Genomic DNA, 25,544 nt, shown 5'->3' with positions numbered 1-25,544 from the left:
AAATCACCATTGTTATCACCATCATACCGCCACTGTTAGACTGTCATAAAGGCAACTTACATGACTTCAAAGGCAACTTACATTATTGAAATCACCATCGTTAGCTTCATCATACCGCCACTGTAAGACTGTCATAAAGGCAACTTACATGATTGAAATCACCATCGTTATCACCATGATACCGCCACTGTATGACTGTCATAAAGGCAACTTACATGATTGAAATCACCATCGCTATCACCACCATACCGCCACTGTAAGACTGTCATAAAGGCAACTTACATGATTGAAAACACCATTGTTATCACCCACCATCATGCCGCCACTGTAAGACTGTCATAAAGGCAACTTACATGATTGAAATCACCATTGTTATCACCATCATACCGCCACTCTAAGACTGTCATAAAGGCAACTTACATGATTGAAATCACCATTGTTATCACCATCATACCGCCACTGTTAGACTGTCATAAAGGCAACTTACATGACTTCAAAGGCAACTTACATGATTAAAGTCACCATCGTTATCACCATCATACCGCCACTGTAAGACTGTCATAAAGGCAACTTACATGAATTCAACGGTAACTTACATGATTGAAATCACCATCGTTATCGCCATCATACCGCCAATGTAAGACTGTCATAAAGGCAACTTACAAGATTGAAATCAACATCGTTATCACCATCATACCGCCACTGTAAGACTGTTATAAAGGCAACTTACATGATTGAAATCACCCTCGTTAGCTTCATCATACCGCCACTGTAAGACTGTCATAAAGGCAACTTACATGATTGAAATCACCATCGTTATCACCATCATACCGCCACTGTATGACTGTCATAAAGGCAACTTACATGATTGAAATCACCATCGCTATCACCACCATACCGCCACTGTAAGACTGTCATAAAGGCAACTTACATGATTGAAAGCACCATTATTATCACCCACCATTATGCCGCCACTGTAAGACTGCCATAAAGGCAACTTACATTATTGAAATCACCATTGTTATCACCATCATACCGCCACTGTAAGACTGTCATAAAGGCAACTTACATGATTGAAATCACCATTGTTATCACCATCATACCGCCACTGTTAGACTGTCATAAAGGCAACTTACATGACTTCAAAGGCAACTTACATGATTGAAGTCACCATCGTTATCACCATCATACTGCCACTGTAAGACTGTCATAAAGGCAACTTACATGACTTCAACGGTAACTTACATGATTGAAATCACCATCGTTATCACCATCATACCGCCACTGTAAGACTGTCATAAAGGCAACTTACATGATTGAAGTCACCATCGTTATCACCGCCATACCGCCACTGTAAGACTGTCATAAAGGCAACTTACATGATTAAAATCACCATCGTTATCACCATCATACCGCCACTGTAAGACTGTCATAAAGGCAACTTACATGATTGAAATCACCATCGTTATCACCATCATACCGCCACTCTAAGACTGTCATAAAGGCAACTTATATGATTGGAATCACCATCGTTATCATACCGCCACTGTGGCTGGTCGTAGAACAACCCTTTCTGGTGAGCGGATCTCAAGTTCAATTCCTAGTCTCACAAAGACCTATGAACGGCGTTATAAGAGGTGTATCCGTGACACCAAACAGTCATTGGAGTGTAGGACCGGGAAATTTGAAGCACTTGAGGACTTGTTATTCATGGCATATATACATCCATGCCATTCAAGTCTAGAAAAAAGGTTTCAGTTAATTATCACACGTTTATTCTCTCAAAATAATGTAGAACATAAACATAATGAAGCAAATACTATAGACAATGCCTTGTAAAGGCTCACATGAACATGATGGAATTATTAAAAATATTAGAAGATATAAAATATACAATCAACAATAAACAAATCATATGTGTATGTGATATAAATCATTGTGCACCATCGTTAGAGTACATTATTTCAATGTGATAACCACTAATTAGTGATGTTAAATCCGAGCAACGGTGTAATATCCGCATTGGTGAAAATGCATTTCCTAACAATTGTGTACTTATAAAAACATACTAGAACAATAGACATACTGCATAACATATATTACAAGAAAGAGTGTTCAACGATTCTGTCTTATAATAAGACCCGACATTTTCGATCAACTTATTTATAACTCGCATGAATAATTTATTTATTTCGTATATATAATGATGTTTGTACAAGAATGGTTAAACAAATGATGGTTTGGTTGCCAACATGAGTCTTATTTTTATATAAATACCCCGTTCTTAGCTCTACTGGCCAAAGGCCAGAAGAGCTTATGCGATGGTAATGTGTACGTAGTATGTGCGTCCGTGCGTCTGTAAACAATTTCTTGTTAACGCGATACAGTCTTCAGTTTTAATTGTATCTCGATGAAACTTGTACAGTATTTAGAAATCAATTAGAGCTTGGTTCCTTTCGTTAACCAGGTCTGCATGAGCGAATTCTATTTTTAGCCAAGCTCACATGTACATGTAAATTCAAGTCTAGAATTAAGGGAGACAATTTGCAAGTCTAGGATTAAAAGAGACAATTTGCTTTTTGCTTCTTCAGTTGATTTTGTGAATTACTCTGCCTTGTTCTTGTTGAAAGCCCAAAGGCCATTTTTTAGCTTTAAGTTCTGTAGTTTGCACATTCATCTTAAAACAATTGGTTGTGAAAGTTATGTACCTGGTGTCATTACTGGCCACGCCCAGGGTTCACAGGTTTGGTAAACATAAATCTGGAAAGGTTTGAAAATCTTTTTGTGTGTTCGTGCATTCATCTCAGCACAATTAATTGTGAATGTTTGTTCAAATTGATCAATGTTGTCCTAGGATGCCCTTGACTTTGACCAGCTTTTTTTAACTTTTGAAACTACAGAACATTTTTACTATGAGTACAGTTTTGAAAGCATTTTGTTTGTGAGATGACTTTTACTTGGCACATATTAAAATAGTTCATGCAACTAATCTGCTTACAATACTTTCTGGGCTCAGATGTTGAACGTGGAACGTTTTCAGGTAACCCAAACACAAAACATAAACTATATGTCTGTTGCCTTTTACCCATACATACATGCTCTGGATTGATATGAACACAAAAGCCATGCCAGTAGAGCATAGGCCCTTTTGGGCCTCTTGTTTAAACATATCTCCTAAAAACTTATATACGTTTAAAGATACATGTGGTTGATTATTAAGTGTGAATTTTGATGGTCTACCCTTGGAACAGACAACTATTATAGACTTTGTTGCATTTATAGTTCGGTTCCAATGAGTGCAGTTACTATTATAAGCATCAGTCGTATTTTGCAGATCGTTTGCAGGTTATGTCATTATACTTGTAGCATACACATACTGAAAGGTTTTAAGTTATGAGAGAAAATAAGAGATGTCATAATGTTCACCTTGTCTCACTCCTATATTAGACGTGGAAAAATCATAACAACGATCAAACATAAGACTTCACAATATTATTATAAGCAGCTTAAACTATAAAACCCATTGATTTACTGAAATTCTGTAAACATATATATTTTAAAAGGACATATAATGCATGGGGTGTGTCACCAGGCTTCCTCCAGGCGATTTCCTATCAATTAAGCGCTTACTAATGTACGAACATGCTCGTACAATTCTTGATAAAAGAGACCGCCAGTTAATTAACGGACCATCCTTTTGTCACATTACATATACCCTTTCCACGAATGTTTTGATAACTGTGAATATCAGGAGTATCATGCCAAGTTCAATGTTCACGTGTGTACACGACTTGACAAACAACATCCAGCGTGATTACCCAGATCATATACAACTGAAACGTTTGATAGGATGATTTTGATTTGATTTCAGGTTTGGTTTTATCTGTTGTATTTTCTTAAATTGGATTCATTATTCCAGGTTTCCAACCTTCTGGGACTCAGCCACTATCGTTTTAGATGTTAAACCATTGCACATACATATGTTTCATTATGTTGTTTAAAAAATATATGTTTTTCAGAATATTACTTATCTTTTTAGTAAAGCGCCACTCATATTGCGTCACAACCCTTGTTTTGATTCTCTACATGTTGACTCAATAATGAATGTCATGATAAACAAAGGATGTTTGTTTTACCGTGTATTTACCAGTTTGCCAAGATGCGGGTTGAAGGTCAAGTTTGTGAAGGGCTCATATTCGTGTTTTCACCAATGTCACGTTTTGACAAATGTGATTTTCAGGGGTCGACTCACGAATCACTCAGGCAAAGAACTCAATAAAGGGAAAGGCCAGTCTAGATGACATATTTCCTTATCACACGTGTCCCTTCTTTTAAAAATAAGAGCATATTGGAACATATATTATTCAAACCAGTATCAAAACAATTAAGTATAAAGCAAACGAAGGTATATATACATTCGGTACAGTCATATTTTTCAGATAAATTAATTCAGACGAAGCGAAAGTCTGGCTGCTCCGATGCAATCATATGGACACCCATTCGACAGCTCGACTCAGTAAAAGTTACAAACAATGCACTTATTATTAGAGTAAATAATGATTTTATTACGACTATGTACAAAAAATGACACAAGTCGCGGGGACAATAGTGACAACAATGACATGATTTAAGCCAACTGGTTGAGGCCCAAAAAGACATTGCTTCATACTTACATTTGAGTGATATGTGTTGCGCTCATATACAAAGATATCAACCAAGTTTGTCTTTTCCTTTGCAATGGAACCGAGAAGGTTAAATGCATACCCATACGTATCTTTATATTAAACGAAAAAGGTTAAGGCGTTCATATGTAAATTTTCTCAATTATTAAAAGAAAATTATAAAAATGGCATATAACAATTTTCACCATCCAGGATATTTTAGCTGAATACTGATTAACAGCATGCGTGCGTCACTCTTTCCTGGCTCGTCCACGTGTTGAATTTATGACAAATTTAATAGTAGACGTGATTTTTGTCCCTTGTATCAGGTATCAACAGTTTGCAGTAATCACAAGTAAAATGCGGAGTCATAATCACGTGTGGTCGACACTCGTGATCATCTGAACTGATTTATTGATGATAATACCAGTAGTTAGAATATGTTCACGTGGTAAGTTTTTTCAAGCGTTAAATGTTCTCAACAGCCAAAAAAAAATCGGTCCAAGTGTGGCCATTTTCTGTTTGATCTTTGCTTTAACCAATAAACGATATCTTTGGGTCTCTGTAAACATGATGCCATTCTTCTAGCATTCTTTGAAGAGGGTCATATCATGAAAATGCCGATTCTTGTACGGCAACAAATATCATGCCAAGCTCTTGGTACATGGTTTCTGGTTGGGTTTATGAATCATACAGTGAAAACAGACAGACTAATGCATTCTTTTAGCATTCTTTGAAGAGGGTCATATCATGAAAATGCCGATTCTTGTACGGCAACAAATATCATGCCAAGCTCTTGGTACATGGTTTCTGGTTGGGTTTATGAATCATACAGTGAAAACAGACAGACTAATGCATTCTTCTAGCATTCTTTGAAGAGGGTCATATCATGAAAATGCCGATTCTTGTACGGCAACAAATATCATGCCAAGCTCTTGGTACATGGTTTCTGGTTGGGTTTATGAATCATACAGTGAAAACAGACAGACTAATGCCAAATTATAACCAAGTTGCACATGGTTCAAGGTCTGAGAGACAACTATTGAGAGAAAGCCAACGTCACCATGCTACAAGCACAAATATCGAACTCATTTAAATACATTAAACTTTTTTATCAATCAATCAATCAATCAAAACATTCATTAAAAATAATAATCATAAACATATCGTTCTGAATCAATTTGTTACAACGAAGTTATATGTATTAACGAATATATGCCTTAAAATCAATGGTAAAAGAAGCGGCCTCAATTTGACCACAAAAACATGAGTAAATGAACACAAGCGGAAGCTCCACACCGACTAGCCTGATATATTAACAGTTATCACGAAATGTTGAAAACATCTTCCAGACGGAATGACCGCCAGCTATTTGCGAGACCATCCTTTATGTCACATTCAATTTGCACTTCAATAGGTACAGGTTTCAGGAATGTTTCTTGATAACTGTGATTATCGGATTTACATGTCATGTACAACCCTCACGTGTTGAGAATAATCATGACTTGCAAAACACTTATATATTTATACATTCTACACTTATGGAAAGAGGTTTTAATAAATGTACCCAAAGCTAAAATATCAACACACAAGTTTGAAGTCACGAATGTTTTAATTTTGCTCCAATCTTAATCTTGAATTTGCATCCACATTGACTTATATTTTTGTCTTCTTGATTCTTCCACATGTACAATTACAAATCTGATGGATGTTGTGCGTTTATAAATGCCTAACGGAGTCACTGGCATAATATTTGTGCACGTGCTTTTAATACTCGCCGCGGTTATGTTAAGTGATCTTCACGGCACTGCCCGTCGTGTTTATAGTATTAACAACGATATGGCATTGCATAACGATTGTTTATGTAAAGTTGTTATATAATTGCCGTCTTTGGTTGAAATTGATTACAAAATATATAATGTTGCGGGCAATAGGTGCTTTTCTTTACAAACTATCGACTTACACTTTTTATACCGAAATAACGTTGACATTCTTTCAATATAAAAACTTTTAATGTAAAGGCATTTGCGTAATTGATTCACCGCAATGGCATAAATAATGAAATAACTTTTTTATATTATATTATAATTGTGTGATTGAATTAGAGAATGCACCTGAGCTTATACCACTAACTGCTTTATAAAGGTTGTTATTAAATCATATAAGACGCCTTTCCTTCAATAGAAAATCCACCTGCGCTTATACCATATATTCAACAAAGGTTCTAACTAGGCCATATTAGAGGGACTAATAATAAAAAGATGTCGTAATACTCAGACATTATAAATGTAAAAATACTTTTTCTCAACACAGAAATCGACCAAGACTTGAATTAAATTGTAAGCATCTGCAAAAACAGTATGTTGTCGAGAATGCCCTAGTTCCGCTGAGCAGGCTTATGTATTCTCTTTGAGTGCATCGTTTAGTTTCACTTTGTTAAAAAAACTAAATGTATTGAACGTCTCAAAATGAAAAGAGTGACTTAACTGAATTAGCATTTCATATCAAAGAAGCACTTGTTAGATATACTTTATTGAATGTTGAAAGATAAATGTTAAGTTCAGACTACAATTATTGTTACAATGTACAAATCTGAATGAAGTTTCTGTTATTATCAGTACTTCCGTGGTATGACTGCCATCTATTTAAGCATGTATAATATTATTCTTTATTTTCGTCCAAATAAGGTTTATTGTTGTCATTTTATGGTAGTTTTTTACCTGTAACCTAGGCAATTCTCACAATATGTTAGCAGTTTGATACACTGGAAGAAAAACCAACATCTTACGCAATGTTAAGTTTACAAAAAAAACATGCTCAAAGATAGCCAATAATGTACATGCCATGCTTAAATTGCTGCACCTTAACGGGTGTTTTGTTATCATTTATACCACATGCACATGCACACAAAACGTGTCTGATCAGAAGAAACCTTTTTACCAGTAGCCTTGTCATCGATCAGTTTTGGTAATATCATGAAAACTACAGGAGCAAGCACAGAAGCAAATGATAAATCATATTTGATGGTTGACGAGGTATGACTTTGAACACAGGGGCATGATTTTTGCAAACATGATTAAGGAACACAAGATTTGTAACATGCCGTCTTTGTTGAACTCAAAGCTCAATGGACAGTTGTGGACAATACGATTGAATATGTCGGTAGAATTCGTTTCTCCTTAAATATACGGTTTTATGCTTGCGAAGTTTCTATGACAATCGGTCCACATGTTTAGGAGGTGAATTATGTATATATATCATATAGCAGTAGAAATCAGCCGTCCGTTAACAATGATCATACTAGTATCAGAATACTTCTTATATATTTTTAGTATAGCACCACTCTATCCTATTGCGTGACATAACTTGTTTTCATTCTCTACACGTTGACTCAATAGTAAATGCTGTGATAAACAAACATATGTTTAACTATGTATCAACAGCTTGCCAAGACGGTAAACATGAACAGCTTGTAGAAGGTCAAGTTTACGAAGGCCGTCTATTCATGTCTAACGATAAGAACATTTTGAAACATTTATTCTCCGAACCAGTACTAAGACAATCAAGTATAAAGCAAACGAAAGAATATACATTTTGATACGGTCATCTTATGCAGATAAATTAAATCAGACGAAGCGAAAGTCTGGCTGCTCAAGTGTACGATGCAGTCACATATGAACCCCCATCCGACAGCTCCACTAAGTAAAATCTTGCAAAAAAATGCATTCATTATATTAGTTCACTAATTATATGAGTCTATGTACAAGATGATATTAAACATGGTTTATAACAATTTTCAACATCCAGGAAACTATTTCCAAGCTTGCCAACGTGGCTTGTAATATCATCAACAGTTTGAAATAATAGCATAAGCACAAGTCAAATGCACAGTCATACTCACGTGTGGTGGACAATCGTGATTATCTGAAATTATTGTATTGATGCTTATAACGTTATTTAGTATATGTTCACGTGCTTTACAACCATTCAATACTCTCAACAACCGAATAAAATCGATCCAGGTGTTGCCGTTTTCTGTTTTATCTTTGCTTTTAACCAGTTAAATGATATCTTCGTGTAATTGTAAACACGATGCCATTATTCTTACAAACTTGGGGAGAGGATCGATTCATCGCAATGCCGATTCTTGTACGGTACCAAATATTATGCCAATCTAATGCTACATGGTTTGTGCTTGTGTTTAAGAATTAAACAATGGAAAATACACGGGCAAACCAGTGCCAAAATATAACGTTAAGGCACCTGGTTCAAGGCCTTAAAGAACTGACGGGAGACACACAAAGTAACCATGCTACAAGGACCGATTACGCATTCATATAAAATGTATCAATCAGAGCGGTTCACACATTCATAAATAATAATAACAAACTTAAAATTATAAGCCTCATCGGAACCAGAGTCAATTTGAAGACGATGACGTAGAACGCATTTAAGAAAATATTTGCGTTCGTAAAGTACAAAATAACGATTAAAGAGGCGGTCTCAATTTGACCACAAGGCCATGAGTAAATGACCACAATCGAAATCTACATACCGACTAACCTGATCTATTAACCGTTATCACGAAATGTTGAAAACATCTCCCAGACGGAATGACCGCCAGCTAGTTACGAGACCATCCTCTTTGTCACATTCTATTTGCACAGCTTTCACAAATGATTCTTGATAACTGTGAATATCGGATCTGCATACCGTGTTCAACCCTCACGTGTTGAGAATAAACATGACTTGCAAAACATATATATGCATTTTACACTTATAGAAAGAGGTTTTTAAACTGTACCAAAGCTAATATAATAACTCACATGTTCTTCCCTACATTCTCACCTATATTGATACATTATTGCCACTGACCTGTGTCATGAATGTTTTATTTTTGTTCCCGGCTTGATCTATGATTTACACCCAATTTGACTTTACACATGGACAATTACAAACGTAATAGCTGTTGTCTATTTACAATTTTTGTCAACAAAAGTTTCTGTCAGAATATTTTTACTAGTGCCTTTAAAACTCATCGTGTTCATGTTATGAGAGGCGGTATATACTTCAATAGAAAAACCACCTGTGCTTATGCCATATACTCAACTAAAGTTCTAAGTAGACCATGTAAGAGGGATTATTAATAAAAAGATAAAGGTCATAATACTCAGAAAATATAAATGTAAAATACGTTTTCTCAATACAGAAATCGATCAAAACTTGAATTAAAAGGAATTGTTAAATTTAAGGCATCTGTACTTCCGCGGCATTATATTGTACCTGTTATGCTTATATTGCTGCGCCAAAACGGGTGTAGTTTGGTTATCATTTATATCACATGCAAATGCAGACTTAATTTAGTCTGATCAGAAGAAACTTCTTTCTATTAGTTGATCTGTTTTAATAATATCATGGAAACTATAGGGACAAGCCCAGAGGCCAATGATTTAACAATAAACATATTTGATTGATACAAATTGAGATGACGAGGCTATCAACGTTTTGAACACAAGGGCATGACTTTGAGGACCACAAAATTAGCTTCATATCGACTTCTTGGAGCTAAAGTTCAATGGACAGTTGCCGACAATACGATTGATAAAGTTGTTATTATTCTTTTCTTCTAAAATATACGGATTTATGCTTGCGAAGATTCAACGAAAATAAGTCTATATGTTTAGGAGGAGAAGAATGTAGCAGTTATGGATGACAGAAGTCTGACGATATAATAAACTCAAAAATAGTTCAACTAATGAAGAAAGCATATACTTGTTAAGTTTTGTTTTTACGGTTTTGAATCATACATACATATGAATTATTTCCACAACAGGCGCGATTGAGGTAGGAGTAGAAATCAACCGTCCATTTACAAAGATATGCTATAATCAGAATACTACTTATATTTTTTTGTGATTTAACACCGCTCTGTCCTATTGCGTGTCATAACTTGTTTTGATTCTCTACTCGTTGACTCAATATTAAATGCTGTGATATACAAATAATATTTGTTTTACTATGAATCAACAGCTTGCCATGTTGACAATTTAGATTTTCAGGGCTCCACTCACGACTCACTCAGGAAAAGAACTTCATGAAGGTAAAGGCCAGCATAGATGACATAATTTCTTATCACAAGTGTACATTCATCTATCAATAAGAGCATATTCAGTTTTCAGGTTTGGTTTTAATTCCTTCTAAATTGGATTCATTATTCCAGTTTTCTAACCTTCTGAGGATTAGCCACTATCGTAAATGATGTGAAACGATTTCACATACATATGATTCATTTTGTTGTTTAAAAAAATATGTTTTTCAGAATATTAGGCCACTCCTTTTTTATTTTTTGGGTTACAAGAATTTTTGGTAAAAATGTCCACCGGGTGGTCGAAAAAAAAAAAAAAAGGAAAAAAGTCACAAAACATACCCTTAAAGGGTGAAAATCAGAGAACAACATAAAAACATTGAAAATTTATATCATTTGCTTGACATTTTAACATGTTTACACGTATAAACTATCAAAGATACATTGAATATCACTCAGCAAGACATTTGTTTAGCTTTAACGGTATGCTAAAGCAAAAGTGAATGCAGAACACTTAAAAACTGACCAATATAAAAAATTAAAAAAAGAAGAAAAAGCGAATTTTACGCATTAAAATACACAAAAATTGCACTGTAATAAAACAATTCATTACATTTTCTAAATGTTGTTTCAGTTTTTTTCAATATTGGAAAATGTCAATAAAGTGAAATAATTACCAATTTTGAAAATAAGGAAATAACAGTTTATGAAGACATTAGAGTTTTAATATTATGAAAACAATTCCTGAAAAACTAAAAACAAAACTAGACCTAGATTTGAGTTTTAATAACCCTTACCATGCTTGGTACTAGTTGCATGTTACCCGATCCATGCAAAGTCCGGATATTTTCAGACAGGGATAATTTCCATGGGATGTTCACCAAATCCATTTCAAATTCAAATCTTGCAGCACATTACCACATCAGTACATAAAAATCACATAGCAAAATAATAAATCTAGTATGTGACTTAACATTATGTACCAATGATAGTAAACTGACAGAGAAATCCATAATTATGTATCAGATATTTTCATCTTCTTCCAACTCCGCCATTTTGTGTATACATGCATTCACAGGGCATCTATACTTCATGCTTGTTTATTTTTCATTTTAAAGAGTATTCCTTGGTTACAACAACAAATTTCATTAACAGTGAACTATCAAGCTCATTACAAATTGAAATGGGCTTATTCAAAATAGTTTTCCGTGTTGTTTTATCTAAATGTTCTGCACACAACTCGCAGGCATTAGTAAATGTCATTGACACATGTGTTTAACTCTGTCATTGTTTTTACTCTTCTATCCCAAACATGAATAAACATGTAGTCTAAAATAAACACAAGCTTTACATTGACTCAATGACAAGTATTTCCAAACCATTCTGTGATTTAAAATCCATAAACACCACCGACCGAACTTTTGAAACTAGGTCACCGGTGTCAACTTAGAAATTTTACTTTCGATTTCACCACTCACACTTAGTGCACTGTTATTTGATATTTAACCATAACATGTTATAAAATGTTTTTCTCACACATTATTTTCAGATATTTGTGTCTACTAATTCGATGGCAGCCGCTGACACTTTTATTTTTTATCTATAAACAACAATATTTTCATGACCTAAATTGGCGGGGAAAAACAACAATCACGTGACAGTTATTGTTCGTGTCGGCTGTTAAATTTGCTAGTGTTTATTGCTATTGTTATTTTAACAACTCCTGCATATTTAAATTAATTATTTCATACAAAGAATGACTGCTATCGTCAATTCTACCATTGCCAACGGCGCTGCCATAACAGTTGACTGGCACACATGCTATCACTATAAATTGGCGAATACGCCTAAGAAACAACAAACCAGTCGAGATCTACTGCATTCGTACTCTTATCTGTTCGTTTTTCTTTCGTTTCGCACCAAAATCAATACGGTCGGGAAAGTAATTTTGAAAAAAAAAGTGAAAATCATTTTTTATTTTTTTTGTACTTTTCGGAAAATTAGACCCGCCGGTTTTGTAAACCAATTTATATAAAAGTAGTGGCCTTACTTATCTTTTTAGTAAAGCGCCACTCATATTGCGTCACAACCCTTGTTTTGATTCTCTACATGTTGACTCAATAATGAATGTCATGATAAACAAAGGATGTTTGTTTTACCGTGTATTTACCAGTTTGCCAAGATGCGTGTTGAAGGTCAAGTTTGTGAAGGGCTCATATTCGTGTTTTCACCAATGTCACGTTTTGACAAATGTGATTTTCAGGGGTCGACTCACGAATCACTCAGGCAAAGAACTCAATAAAGGGAAAGGCCAGTCTAGATGACATATTGCCTTATCACACGTGTCCCTTATCGTATAAATAAGAGCATATTGGAACATTTATTCTCCAAAGCAGCATAAAGACAATAAAAATAAAGCAAACGAAAATATATACATTTCAACACAGTCATCTTATGCAGGTAAATGAAATCACCCGAAGCGAAAGTCTGGCTGCTACAATGTACTATTCAATTATATATGGACACCCATGCGACTGCTCGACTAAGAAAACGTTGCAAACAATACATGTGTTAGTATAATTCACAAATGATTTAATTCAGTTTATGTACAAGAAAAGACAATGGTCGCAATGACAAATGCATAATTTAAGCAATCTGGTTCATGCAAATATATGAGTGATGTGTTGTGTTTATATACAAAGATAACAAACAAGTTTGTCTTTTTCTTTGCAATGGGACCGAGAACGTTTAATACATACCCATACGTATCTTTATCTTAAACGCAAAATAAAGTTAATGCGTTCATATGTATGGTTTTCTTCAATTATAGAAAGAAAATTATAAACATGGTGTATAACGATTATAAACATGGTGTATAACGATTATAAACATGGTGTATAACGATTTTCACCATCAAGGATATTTTAGCAGAACACTAATAACACCATGCGTGAGTCACTATTCCATATATTTACACTAGTTTTTTATCACTTGAATCATGTATCAGCAGTTGGCAATAATAACATGAATAACATGAACGCAAGTAAAATGCTGATTCATGATCACGTGTGGCAGAGAATCGTGATTGTATTGATCCCTATAACGTAAGTTGGTATATATGTTCACATGGTATTTTTTAAACAACCGAAAAGAAATCGATCCGGACATGTTCGTTTGCTGTGTGATCTTTGCTTTCAGCCAATTTAACTCTATCTTCGTATGTCTGTTGACCTGATGCCGTCATTATTGTATACTTGGTATAGATTCATATCATCGAAATGCCGATTTTTGCACAAGAGATACACAAAACGTCTTCATTCTCATGATGCTACAAGGACAAAAAGACAACTTGTGAGATACACAAAACGTCTTCATTCTCATGATGCTACAAGGACAAAAAGACAACTTGCGAGAGACACAAAACGTCTTCATTCTCATGATGCTACAAGGACAAAAAGACAACTTGCGAGATACACAAAACGTCTTCATTCTCATGATGCTACAAGGACAAAAAGACAACTTGTGAGATACATAAAACGTCTTCATTCTCATGATGCTACAAGGACAAAAAGACAACTTGCGAGAGACACAAAACGTCTTCATTCTCATGATGCTACAAGGACAAAAAGACAACTTGTGAGATACACAAAACGTCTTCATTCTCATGATGCTACAAGGACAAAAAGACAACTTGTGAGATACATAAAACGTCTTCATTCTCATGATGCTACAAGGACAAAAAGACAACTTGTGAGATACATAAAACGTCTTCATTCTCATGATGCTACAAGGACAAAAAGACAACTTGCGAGAGACACAAAACGTCTTCATTCTCATGATGCTACAAGGACAAAAAGACAACTTGCGAGATACACAAAACGTCTTCATGCTCATGATGCTACAAGGACAAAAAGACAACTTGCGAGAGACACAAAACGTCTTCATTCTCATGATGCTACAAGGACAAAAAGACAACTTGTGAGATACACAAAACGTCTTCATTCTCATGATGCTACAAGGACAAAAAGACAACTTGTGAGATACATAAAACGTCTTCATTCTCATGATGCTACAAGGACAAAAAGACAACTTGCGAGATACATAAAACGTCTTCATTCTCATGATGCTACAAGGACAAAAAGACAACTTGCGAGATACATAAAACGTCTTCATTCTCATGATGCTACAAGGACAAAAAGACAACTTGTGAGATACACAAAACGTCTTCATTCTCATGATGCTACAAGGACAAAAAGACAACTTGCGAGAGACACAAAACGTCTTCATTCTCATGATGCTACAAGGACAAAAAGACAACTTGTGAGATACATAAAACGTCTTCATTCTCATGATGCTACAAGGACAAAAAGACAACTTGTGAGATACATAAAACGTCTTCATTCTCATGATGCTACAAGGACAAAAAGACAACTTGTGAGATACACAAAACGTCTTCATTCTCATGATGCTACAAGGACAAAAAGACAACTTGTGAGATACATAAAACGTCTTCATTCTCATGATGCTACAAGGACAAAAAGACAACTTGTGAGAGACACAAAACGTCTTCATTCTCATGATGCTACAAGGACAAAAAGACAACTTGCGAGAGACACAAAACGTCTTCATTCTCATGATGCTACAAGGACAAAAAGACAACTTGCGAGAGACACAAAACGTCTTCATTCTCATGATGCTACAAGGACAAAAAGACAACTTGCGAGAGACACAAAACGTCTTCATTCTCATGATGCTACAAGGACAAAAAGACAACTTGTGAGAGACACAAAACGTCTTCATTCTCATGATGCTACAAGGACAAAAAGACAACTTGTGAGATACATAAAACGTCTTCATTCTCATGATGCTACAAGGACAAAAAGACAACTTGTGAGATACATAAAACGTCTTCATTCTCATGATGCTACAAGGACAAAAAGACAACTTGCGAGATACACAAAACGTCTTCATTCTCATGATGCTACAAGGACAAAAAGACAACTTGCGAGATACACAAAACGTCTTCATTCTCATGATGCTACAAGGACAAAAAGACAACTTGTGAGATACACAAAACGTCTTCATTCTCATGATGCAACAAGGACAAAAAGACAACTTGTGAGATACACAAAACGTCTTCATTCTCATTGTGCTACAAGGACAAAAAGACAACTTGTGAGAGACACAAAACGTCTTCATTCTCATGATGCTACAAGGACAAAAAGACAACTTGTGAGAGACACAAAACGTCTTCATTCTCATGATGCTACAAGGACAAAAAGACAACTTGCGAGAGACACAAAACGTCTTCATTCTCATGATGCTACAAGGACAAAAAGACAACTTGTGAGATACACAAAACGTCTTCATTCTCATGATGCTACAAGGACAAAAAGACAACTTGCGAGATACATAAAACGTCTTCATTCTCATGATGCTACAAGGACAAAATGACAACTTGTGAGATACATAAAACGTCTTCATTCTCATGATGCTACAAGGACAAAATGACAACTTGCGAGAGACACAAAACGTCTTCATTCTCATGATGCTACAAGGACAAAAAGACAACTTGTGAGATACACAAAACGTCTTCATTCTCATGATGCTACAAGGACAAAAAGACAACTTGTGAGAGACACAAAACGTCTTCATTCTCATGATGCTACAAGGACAAAAAGACAACTTGTGAGAGACACAAAACGTCTTCATTCTCATGATGCTACAAGGACAAAAAGACAACTTGTGAGAGACACAAAACGTCTTCATTCTCATGATGCTACAAGGACAAAAAGACAACTTGCGAGAGACACAAAACGTCTTCATTCTCATGATGCTACAAGGACAAAAAGACAACTTGTAAGAGACACAAAACGTCTTCATTCTCATGATGCTACAAGGACAAAAAGACAACTTGTGAGAGACACAAAACGTCTTCATTCTCATGATGCTACAAGGACAAAAAGACAACTTGCGAGATACACAAAACGTCTTCATTCTCATGATGCTACAAGGACAAAAAGACAACTTGCGAGAGACACAAAACGTCTTCATTCTCATGATGCTACAAGGACAAAAAGACAACTTGTGAGAGACACAAAACGTCTTCATTCTCATGATGCTACAAGGACAAAAAGACAACTTGCGAGATACATAAAACGTGTCCATTCTCATGATGCTACAAGGACAAAAAGACAACTTGCGAGATACATAAAACGTGTCCATTCTCATGATGCTACAAGGACAAAAAGACAACTTGTGAGAGACACAAAACGTGTCCATGCTCATGATGCTACAAGGACAAAAAGACAACTTGCGAGATACATAAAAAGCACCATGCTACACAGATAAATAAAAACACGTTTAAGAAATGAATCAATCATTAAGTGTCGCAATATTCATTTATTATAATATAAATCTGAAACATATCGTGCAGGATCAATTTGAAGACAATGACGTTAATTGTATTTACGAGTATATGCTTAAGTAAACTACAAATTAGTGATAATAGAGGCGGTGTCAATCTTACCACAATGCCATGATCTAGGGACCACAAGGCCTTAAGTTAAGGCCCTCAAGTAAAAGCTACATACCGACTAACCTGAGCTGTAAACAGTTTTCGAGAACTTGTTAAAACATCTTCCAGACGGAATGATCCCCAGCTATTTACAAGACCATCCTTTTTTGTCACGTGCAATATGCTCTTCAATATGTACACCTTTCACAAATGTATTTTGATGACTGTGAATGTCGGATTTGCACACCGTGTTTAACCCTCACGTGTGGAGAATAAACATGAGAATATCAAGTCACAAGTTCTTTTCCAGATTATCATGATACATAAATGCAACTTGTGTCACGAATGTTTTAATTTTTCTCCGATTTTAATGTTGAAAATGCATCCTCTTTGATGTTTTAGCTTATCCGTTATAATTTGGATCCTTACACATGGACAATTACAAATGTGATGGGTGTATTTCATTTACAAATTTTGCCTACGGAAGTCACTGGCAAAATATTTGTGCACGTGCTTTTAAAACTCACTGTGTTTATGTTGAAGGAGCGTCTTCATGGTCTTGCCTTTCGTGTTTATAATAACAAAGAAATGCCATTGCATAACGATTGTTTTAGTGAAGTTGCTGCATGTTTAAAAGCATGTTTTGTTGAGGTTAATCACAAAATATATATTAATATGGGCAATAAGTGCGTGTATTTTACCAAAATCGATTTATTATTAATATAATACTGAAAAAAAACGTTGACCTTCTTTCAACAAAAGCTTTCAATATAACATATACGTAAATTGTTCACTGTTTTTGCAAAAAATAATAAAATACACTATTTGTATTGAAATGTACTTGTGTGATAGGGTGAGAGAATACACCTGCGCGTTAACACCAAATGCTGAACAAAAGTTGTAATTAAATCATATAACTCGGCCTATAATTAATTAGAAAATCCAATTGTGCTTAGACCATACACTCAACAACAGTTCTAACTAGACTATTGTTTTACAATTTGCAAGTTGTTTTATAATTATGTGAACACTTCCGTGTGACTTATTATAACATTATAAAGAAATTTCCATTTACCATTTAATACAGGTTATATATACACGTAGACATTATATAAGAAACCATGTATGTAAATGTAGGCAATGTACATTGTATAAGTCTGAATAAAATGAATGTTGTGTTCTGTTCTTGGCTTAAACGTTATTTTGTTGTCAACGTAATTCCGTGGCATGGCTCCCATCAATTTAAGAAAGTAGGATATTTTTCTTTGTGTACGTGCAAATAAGGTTTATTATTGTCATTGTATTCACAATATTAAGACCTGTAACCTAGGCAATACTCACTATATATTAACATATTGGTACACTGTGAAGAAAGACCAACCACTTACGTAATGTCAAGTTCAAAATAAAAATCACATGTTCACAGTTAGTACATATTGTACATGCCATGCTTATATGGCTGCGCCTTTACGGGTGTAGTTTGGTTCTCATTTATACCACATGCACATGCACACTAAACGTGCCTGATCAAAACACTTTTTTGCCAGTAACCTTGACATTGATCGGTGTTACTATGGAAACACAAGCACAGTAGTCAACGATTTAACGATAAAAGGTTTGCACGAACATTTGATTCATACAGATTGATGGTTGACGAGGCATGATTTTAGACACAAAGGCATGGTTACAACTTACAGCAAACATGATTAAGGACCACAAGATTTGTAACATGCCGACTTCGTTGAGCTCAACGCTAAATGGACAGTTGTGGACTGTACGATTGATAATGCCGTTATACTGCATTTCTACTGAAGTATACGGTTTTATGCTTGTGTTTTTCCTAGATCAATCGATCGACATGTGTTCAGGAGGAGCAGTATTAACATATGACATAGCAGTTATAAACGACAGACATCGGAATATATAAAAGTGTCACACATTATGTAGAAAAACATATTCTTTGGTTTAAATCACACATATGTAGCATTTTTTCATCAAGCGCATATGACTCAAGTACACATATTTGAGGTTCAACATTTTCATTAAACAAGACTGTACATTAAGTACACATATTTTAGGTTTGAATTGGGTTTAAATGCAACGGTTCCCATAAATTGATCAAATAAACAGGTTGTCGACGTGATATGTACGTTACGGGATTAGTAGGTGGCCCGATATGGGATACAGGGGTCGCTGGAAAACCATATTCAGAATCGAGCTTCGCTCTCACCCTTATTTGGTTTCCTCCAATATCGGGTCACCAATTAAGCCCGTGACTTAATAAATTTAAAAACGCGAAAATACGATGGTGAGAATGCGACAGTACGATGATGATACCACGACAGTACGGTGGTGAAAACGTGATGCTACAAATTGCATACAAAAACGCTATATCATGAAATTACGATGGTGAAAACGCGATTTTACGATCGTGAAACACGATAGTATGTATATCGCATTATCATCATCGTACTGCCGTATTATCGTATTTTAGTTACTGTATTGTCGCATATTCATCATCATACCGTCGCGTTTTCGTTATCGTAATTTCGTGATTTCGAGTTTTTTATCATCGTACTGTCGAATTATCGCGTTTTCGTTATCGTACTATCGCGTTTTCACCATCGTAGTTTCGTGATTTCGCGTTTTCATCATCGTACTGTCGTATTATCGTCATCGTACTTTCGTGTTTTCGTTATCGTAATTTCGTGATTTTGCGTTTTCATCATCGTACTATCGAGTATTGCGTTTCAGATCAACGTATTCATAGGCGATGGCACTGACGGCATTCCGTACTTTATACGTTGTGTGTACTTAATTATTATGTTCTAATGACATGTTAAAATCATGTCTCATGAACATGTGTATGCAAATGAATAAAAAGTGTTTGAGTGTTCTATAACCGATTAAAATCCACTGTGATTGCTTTTGTTTTCGCTAACCATTTCGATATTGGGAAATAAATAAATAATAATAAATACATGCATTTAAGTATCAACCAAGTGCTTTTATTTATTTACGAAATAAAGTCCCTATATTGTTAATTTTAAAGGTTAAGTGACAACTAGCGTCATGTATCTTGATGCAAATTGAGTCCACTTTTTTGCATTTTCTTGGTTGCACTCGTTTTGCTAAACTCGCATGAGAAATTTGCTACCGTCAGTTCAATATTCTACTATAACGTTTATTTTCCTTTCTTGACTTTCATGACAGCACTTAAACACCTAATAATATCATTAACAGTTCTTGATTGGTTTACATTTATGTAATTGTTTGCTGTGGTAAGTTTCGTGTCCAAGGCGTATGCATCTTACATAGGTTTGGCTATCTCTTAAAGAAGTCCTGATGATCCAAATGGCTTTTATTGAGAGTTATCTTTAAACCCGTTTTCAGCTGGCCGATGCTGCCTCATATACATGAGACTGTTCGTCAAGTTCTGGATTCTTTTCTTCGTTTACACTGAATATGTACATATATGTAATATATTGTTCTATTCCATTTCCATTCTGTTTTCCTTCCTTGTTTGTAAAATGATGCATTCATTATAAAACTATATATAGACATAGTTTTAAACCTTGAGATGTCACATTGCTGTCTTTGAGTGACTTTTCCGTACCGTGTCTATTTGGATCTTACTCCCAAATAAGATTCACCAGAAATAATACAATTGTTTTAATTTACCGAAAAGACTGATTAAAAGTCAAAAGCAGTGGTTCTTATGCAGGATACTGTGTTTAATTTGAAAGACAGGTGCATAACACACGGTATTTCTACCTTATGAGACGATAGTAGGTCAGAGTAAATATTTTAGCACTCACCAATCATTAAAAAAAATGCGTTTTCAGCTATTGAATGCACAGTTAGAATCTTGTCATCAGTAATTTTTTTTAATAAATGAATTATTTAGTAAGTACTAATAGTTAAAAGTGTTATCACTTAGAATTTATGTTTGTAATACATGTGTTTGTATTGATTTTCAATAAGAGTGTCATTTTAAAGAAAACCTTGGTTTCTTTTCTTGTTACTCTCCTTCAAATGCCTCTCGACGTTCCATTGAATTGTATTTAATCTTCTGTACCCTTTTGTACTATCCTGTTGTGTTGTTTTCATTCGTCCAAACGTTTGGCATGTTCACGGTGACTGGGTTTGCTGGACTCTTCACATGTAGAATTGTCGGTGGAGTTACCATGCTATTCGTGTCTTAAGTCTCTATATTTGTGCTCTTTGACTTTCTTTCCACTGGCTCGGCGTGTTTTGTTCCGTTCACGTTGTATAATTTCGCTTACATATTTTACTTCTCCTATTCCATATTTTAAGATACCGTGCATGCTGTTTCCTCGTTTATTTAACGTTTAATTGTTATATTTTGCAAAAAAAACCTTGAACGAAATTTCTTCCTCTTTCCATCAATCTTGAAAACAAAATTTCTACAGTATACTAGGTAATGTAATTGAGTCAGAGATGTTTTAAACATTGTCATCGTCTGTTATTGCACCTAAATTGTCAATGCCTGTCAATTTTATAAGTTAAAGCATGTGTTTAGGAATACTGACAATGTTAAACGTCTTACCCTTAAAGGGGCAGTCTCACAGATGATAAAATAGCAGGGGAAAAAAGAAGAAAATTGTCGAAAAATGACATAAACTTGGCATCGATGTGTACAATGCATTGAAGTACCACATAGTTTACAATGTATTTAAGTTTAGCAGTTATTTCGTATTTTTCCATTAAAATGGATTACTGGGTATGTCTACCAGGTAGAATTCATTCCTTATGCGTGATTGGCTAGTCGGTGTCATCACGTGATATTACCGAGGTAGGTGTATAGCTTAATTATGTCACCCGATTAGAATAAGCCTTAATAGCTCAATAAGTAAGACGCTTGACTTCAATTTTGGCGACGCGGGTTCGAACCCTGTCTCCGACACATTCTATTAGATAATTGTCCTGAGATTCTTTACAGAAAAAACTTTTTTTGGTGCCAATCTGTGACACAGTCCCTTTAAAAACTGTTTTCTTCATGTAAATGAAATATCATCATTTAACATACATGTATGACTTTGAAAAATAAATTGATATTAACAGAATATGACAACGGTGTTTATTATTTGTTACCTTCAAGTCCTTTTTAAAAAAAAATCTTTGAGTGCATTTTGAATTTAATATCTTGAAGTCTAATATTAATTTAACCAAAGCCTAGATATCAGATTTCTGTCCCGTAATCAAGCACAAAGAACTAGCTATAGTATACGAGTAATCCAGTGCGCTTCTTACGGTTAAGACAATGCTTAAGTAATTATTAAATCTAGCTTGTGAACGGAATAATGAATTAGTCGTATTAAGAATGATGTGTCGTTGATTAAGACAATGAGCTAAGCAATGCTAGATATATGCGATATACTATTAAATAGAGTCAGTCTGTAGTGTCCCCTATTATTATGTTTTAGATCGACGATATTTATTATTCACATGAGAAGAAGATGGAAAAACGAGACTTAACATAGGTGTTCGTGTAAAAATTGATATTTCAAACAATTAAGTGATGTAAAATATATTTTTTAAATTATTTTAAAATCTGAGATTGTGAAATACATGCTAAGAACAGTTATGAGTGGGTCAAGGAGAAAGGACAAATTGAAAAAGATTGATGAAAGGGAAGAAATTTCGTTCAAGGTATATGTTTTGAAAATTATCAGTTTAAATCAAGTATCTTTTTTTAGTTTTATTTGAATCGCATTAAATTGCTCAATATTAAATAGTTGGTTTGTTGCGGTACTTTACCTATAACTTATATTAACTGGTCTTGGAGTAGGATTGGTTGCGTCCATCCATACTCTATGCATGAATATTATAAATGAACGACTTTTGCAAATACTTGCTCTAATATGTGTTCATTTTATCATATATGCTTTCAATGTCACAAGCTTATTGCTATTTGTGTGATATGTTATTCATATGTTTTTTTGTCTATTATGCATGTCGGAAAATAGCTCATTGAGCTAATGTTTCTTGTTAACACATACCCGACACTTCAAATAAAGATTCTTGTATCTTGTATAGGGAACACAAACATGCGTCTTATAATGAGTAACAAGTACTAGCGTACTGCACTTCTGAGTGTAAAAAAGCCATACTGTAATTCTTATATCAAACATATTTAGTTCAGTTATAGATTTGTGAAAAGTTTCTCAAAACTGAATAAAAAAGAAAGTGAACAATTTATACTTACATTTATTGCACGTTTACTTTTATCTGTATATGCTTTCACCTTCTTTCAATTTAGACCATATCGAAATGTTAGCGTTAAATGTACCTTATTTGTGGTATAATTAACCATTTTCCACTGAAGTTGCAGTGTAACGACCATTTACCACTTAAACTGCGTTGTAACGACCATTTACCACTTAAACTGCAGTGTAACGATTATTTTTCACTTAAATTGCAGTGTAACAACCATTTTTCACTTAAACTGCACGATCACTTTTCACTTAAATTGCAGTGTAACGACCATTTACCACTTAAACTGCAGTGTAACGATCTTTTTTCACTTAAACTGCAGTGTAACGATCATTTACCACTTAAACTGCAGTGTAACGATCATTTACCACTTAAACTGCAGTGTAACGACCATTTACCACTTAAACTGCAGTGTAACGATCATTTACCACTTAAACTGCAGGGTAACGATCATTTTTCACTTAAACTGCAGTGTAACGATCATTTACCACTTAAACTGCAGTGTAACGATCATTTACCACTTAAACTGCAGGGTAACGATCATTTTTCACTTAAACTGCAGTGTAACGACCATTTTTCATATAAATTGCATTGTAACGACCATTTTTCATATAAATTGCAGTGTTACGATCATTTCCCACTAAAATTGAGTTCAGTAAAATGACCATTTCCACTTAAAATTACAAAACAACAACAACAACTGACTGCAGTGTGACGCATGCTTTCCCATTATGATGTCCTTATTGTGGCCCTTTCTTTGAATAAGTTTACTAGCTCCTCTCCATTTGAAATTACTTTATAACGGACCCATTCCAGCTAAATTTTTAGTATATTCTGTTGTAACAACAAAGCATTGCATAAGATGGCCTGTTCTTCTTAAATGTTCCTTACAATTGCGCTTTTCCAGTTTAAATTTTGCAGTTTAATTATTCCTCCCGCTTAAAAGTGGAGCTTACAGTCGTACTGTTTTAAAACTGCATTAAAATTATGAATAAATCATAACGATATTATGGCAGTTTTCAACTTCAATTTCAGTATAATGGACCATTTCCACTGCACGATGCTGCGACCAACGGTGACCTTGAGGCGATTTGCATCCTCGCAGAGAGAAAACACGTTGATTCTTATAACGAGGTGACATCTTATACATAGTTTACTTTGCTTAAGGTGGAGGTAACATATTAGTTTTTTTATGGGATTTGAAACTTCACATTATCTTTTCGGAAGATCAATTTCCTTCAAATGAGAGTGTTTTCTCATCAGTTGGCGACATTTCCTTTCGATAATATTAACAACCCTTTCAATAAAATGACCAAGGAACTCAACAAAGCATTTTTTCTTATCATATACAGAATCATAAATACGAACATAAATGTTCTTTTTGGTATTGTACATGACACTTTTCTTCTCACTGAAATCTAACATGCACTTAGGAAGAGAATTACCATTTTCACTTGCGTATACAACCATGGTCCGTACTTATTATGTTTTGAGTCTGCGTTTTAGTCTCATTACACAAAATTGCAATTTTTCATTTTCTTGTACATTTTTAATTTAAAGAACAATAATGGTCAATCTTTCAATGTATGTTGCAAATACAATCTTAAACAATAATTACACATTTTTGTAACATTAAACTGCATAGGAGACAAGTAATAACATGGAATGTTATTGCATCAGTAAATCTTATGGATTGAAAATCGGACCAAAACCACTTGCGATGATCGAAATAAAAGAAGTGGTTATTTCGATTCATCGTCAATTTCATTATTGAAAACTGAAGATGAGCCAAAATTGTTACTCACTCATGTTCATGAATAATAGAATATTACATTCGGTCAATTTGCCTGAAAAAACAACAACACTAATATTTTTTTGGTAGTCAAAACTATCGAGAGGGCAGTATGGATTAAACTAATAAATGTTGGCAAAAAGACAACAGTGATTTAATACATGATATCATTTAACTCATAGCGATATTTATTATTTAAAATATCATCATCCATTATCGCCGACTTAGGGGGCAAACGATCACTTTTCGACA

The 25,544-nt window shown here is 34.6% G+C and overlaps 1 protein-coding gene across 2 annotated transcripts in view; it reads left to right on the top strand.

Annotated features, from left to right (window-relative positions):
• Positions 1-25,544, top strand: part of LOC128213652 (serine/threonine-protein phosphatase 6 regulatory ankyrin repeat subunit B-like) — a 102,632-nt gene that overhangs the window by 41,532 nt on the left and 35,556 nt on the right. The window contains exons 1-2 of one of the 2 annotated variants that reach the window (XM_052919640.1): positions 22,742-22,936; positions 24,536-24,634. In XM_052919640.1, coding sequence (XP_052775600.1) covers positions 22,856-22,936; positions 24,536-24,634 — 180 coding nt within the window. In that variant the 5' untranslated portion in view covers positions 22,742-22,855. Of the gene's footprint in view, positions 1-22,741; positions 22,937-24,535; positions 24,635-25,544 lie in introns of those variants that run through there. The other variant, XM_052919641.1, reaches the window with a different exon arrangement.

Source organism: Mya arenaria, chromosome 13 (genome assembly GCF_026914265.1).
Source record: "Mya arenaria isolate MELC-2E11 chromosome 13, ASM2691426v1".
Classification (NCBI taxonomy): Eukaryota; Metazoa; Mollusca; class Bivalvia; order Myida; family Myidae; genus Mya; species Mya arenaria.
The sequence above is the reverse complement of the archived record's forward strand: the minus strand, read 5'-3'. Positions and strand labels throughout refer to the sequence as shown.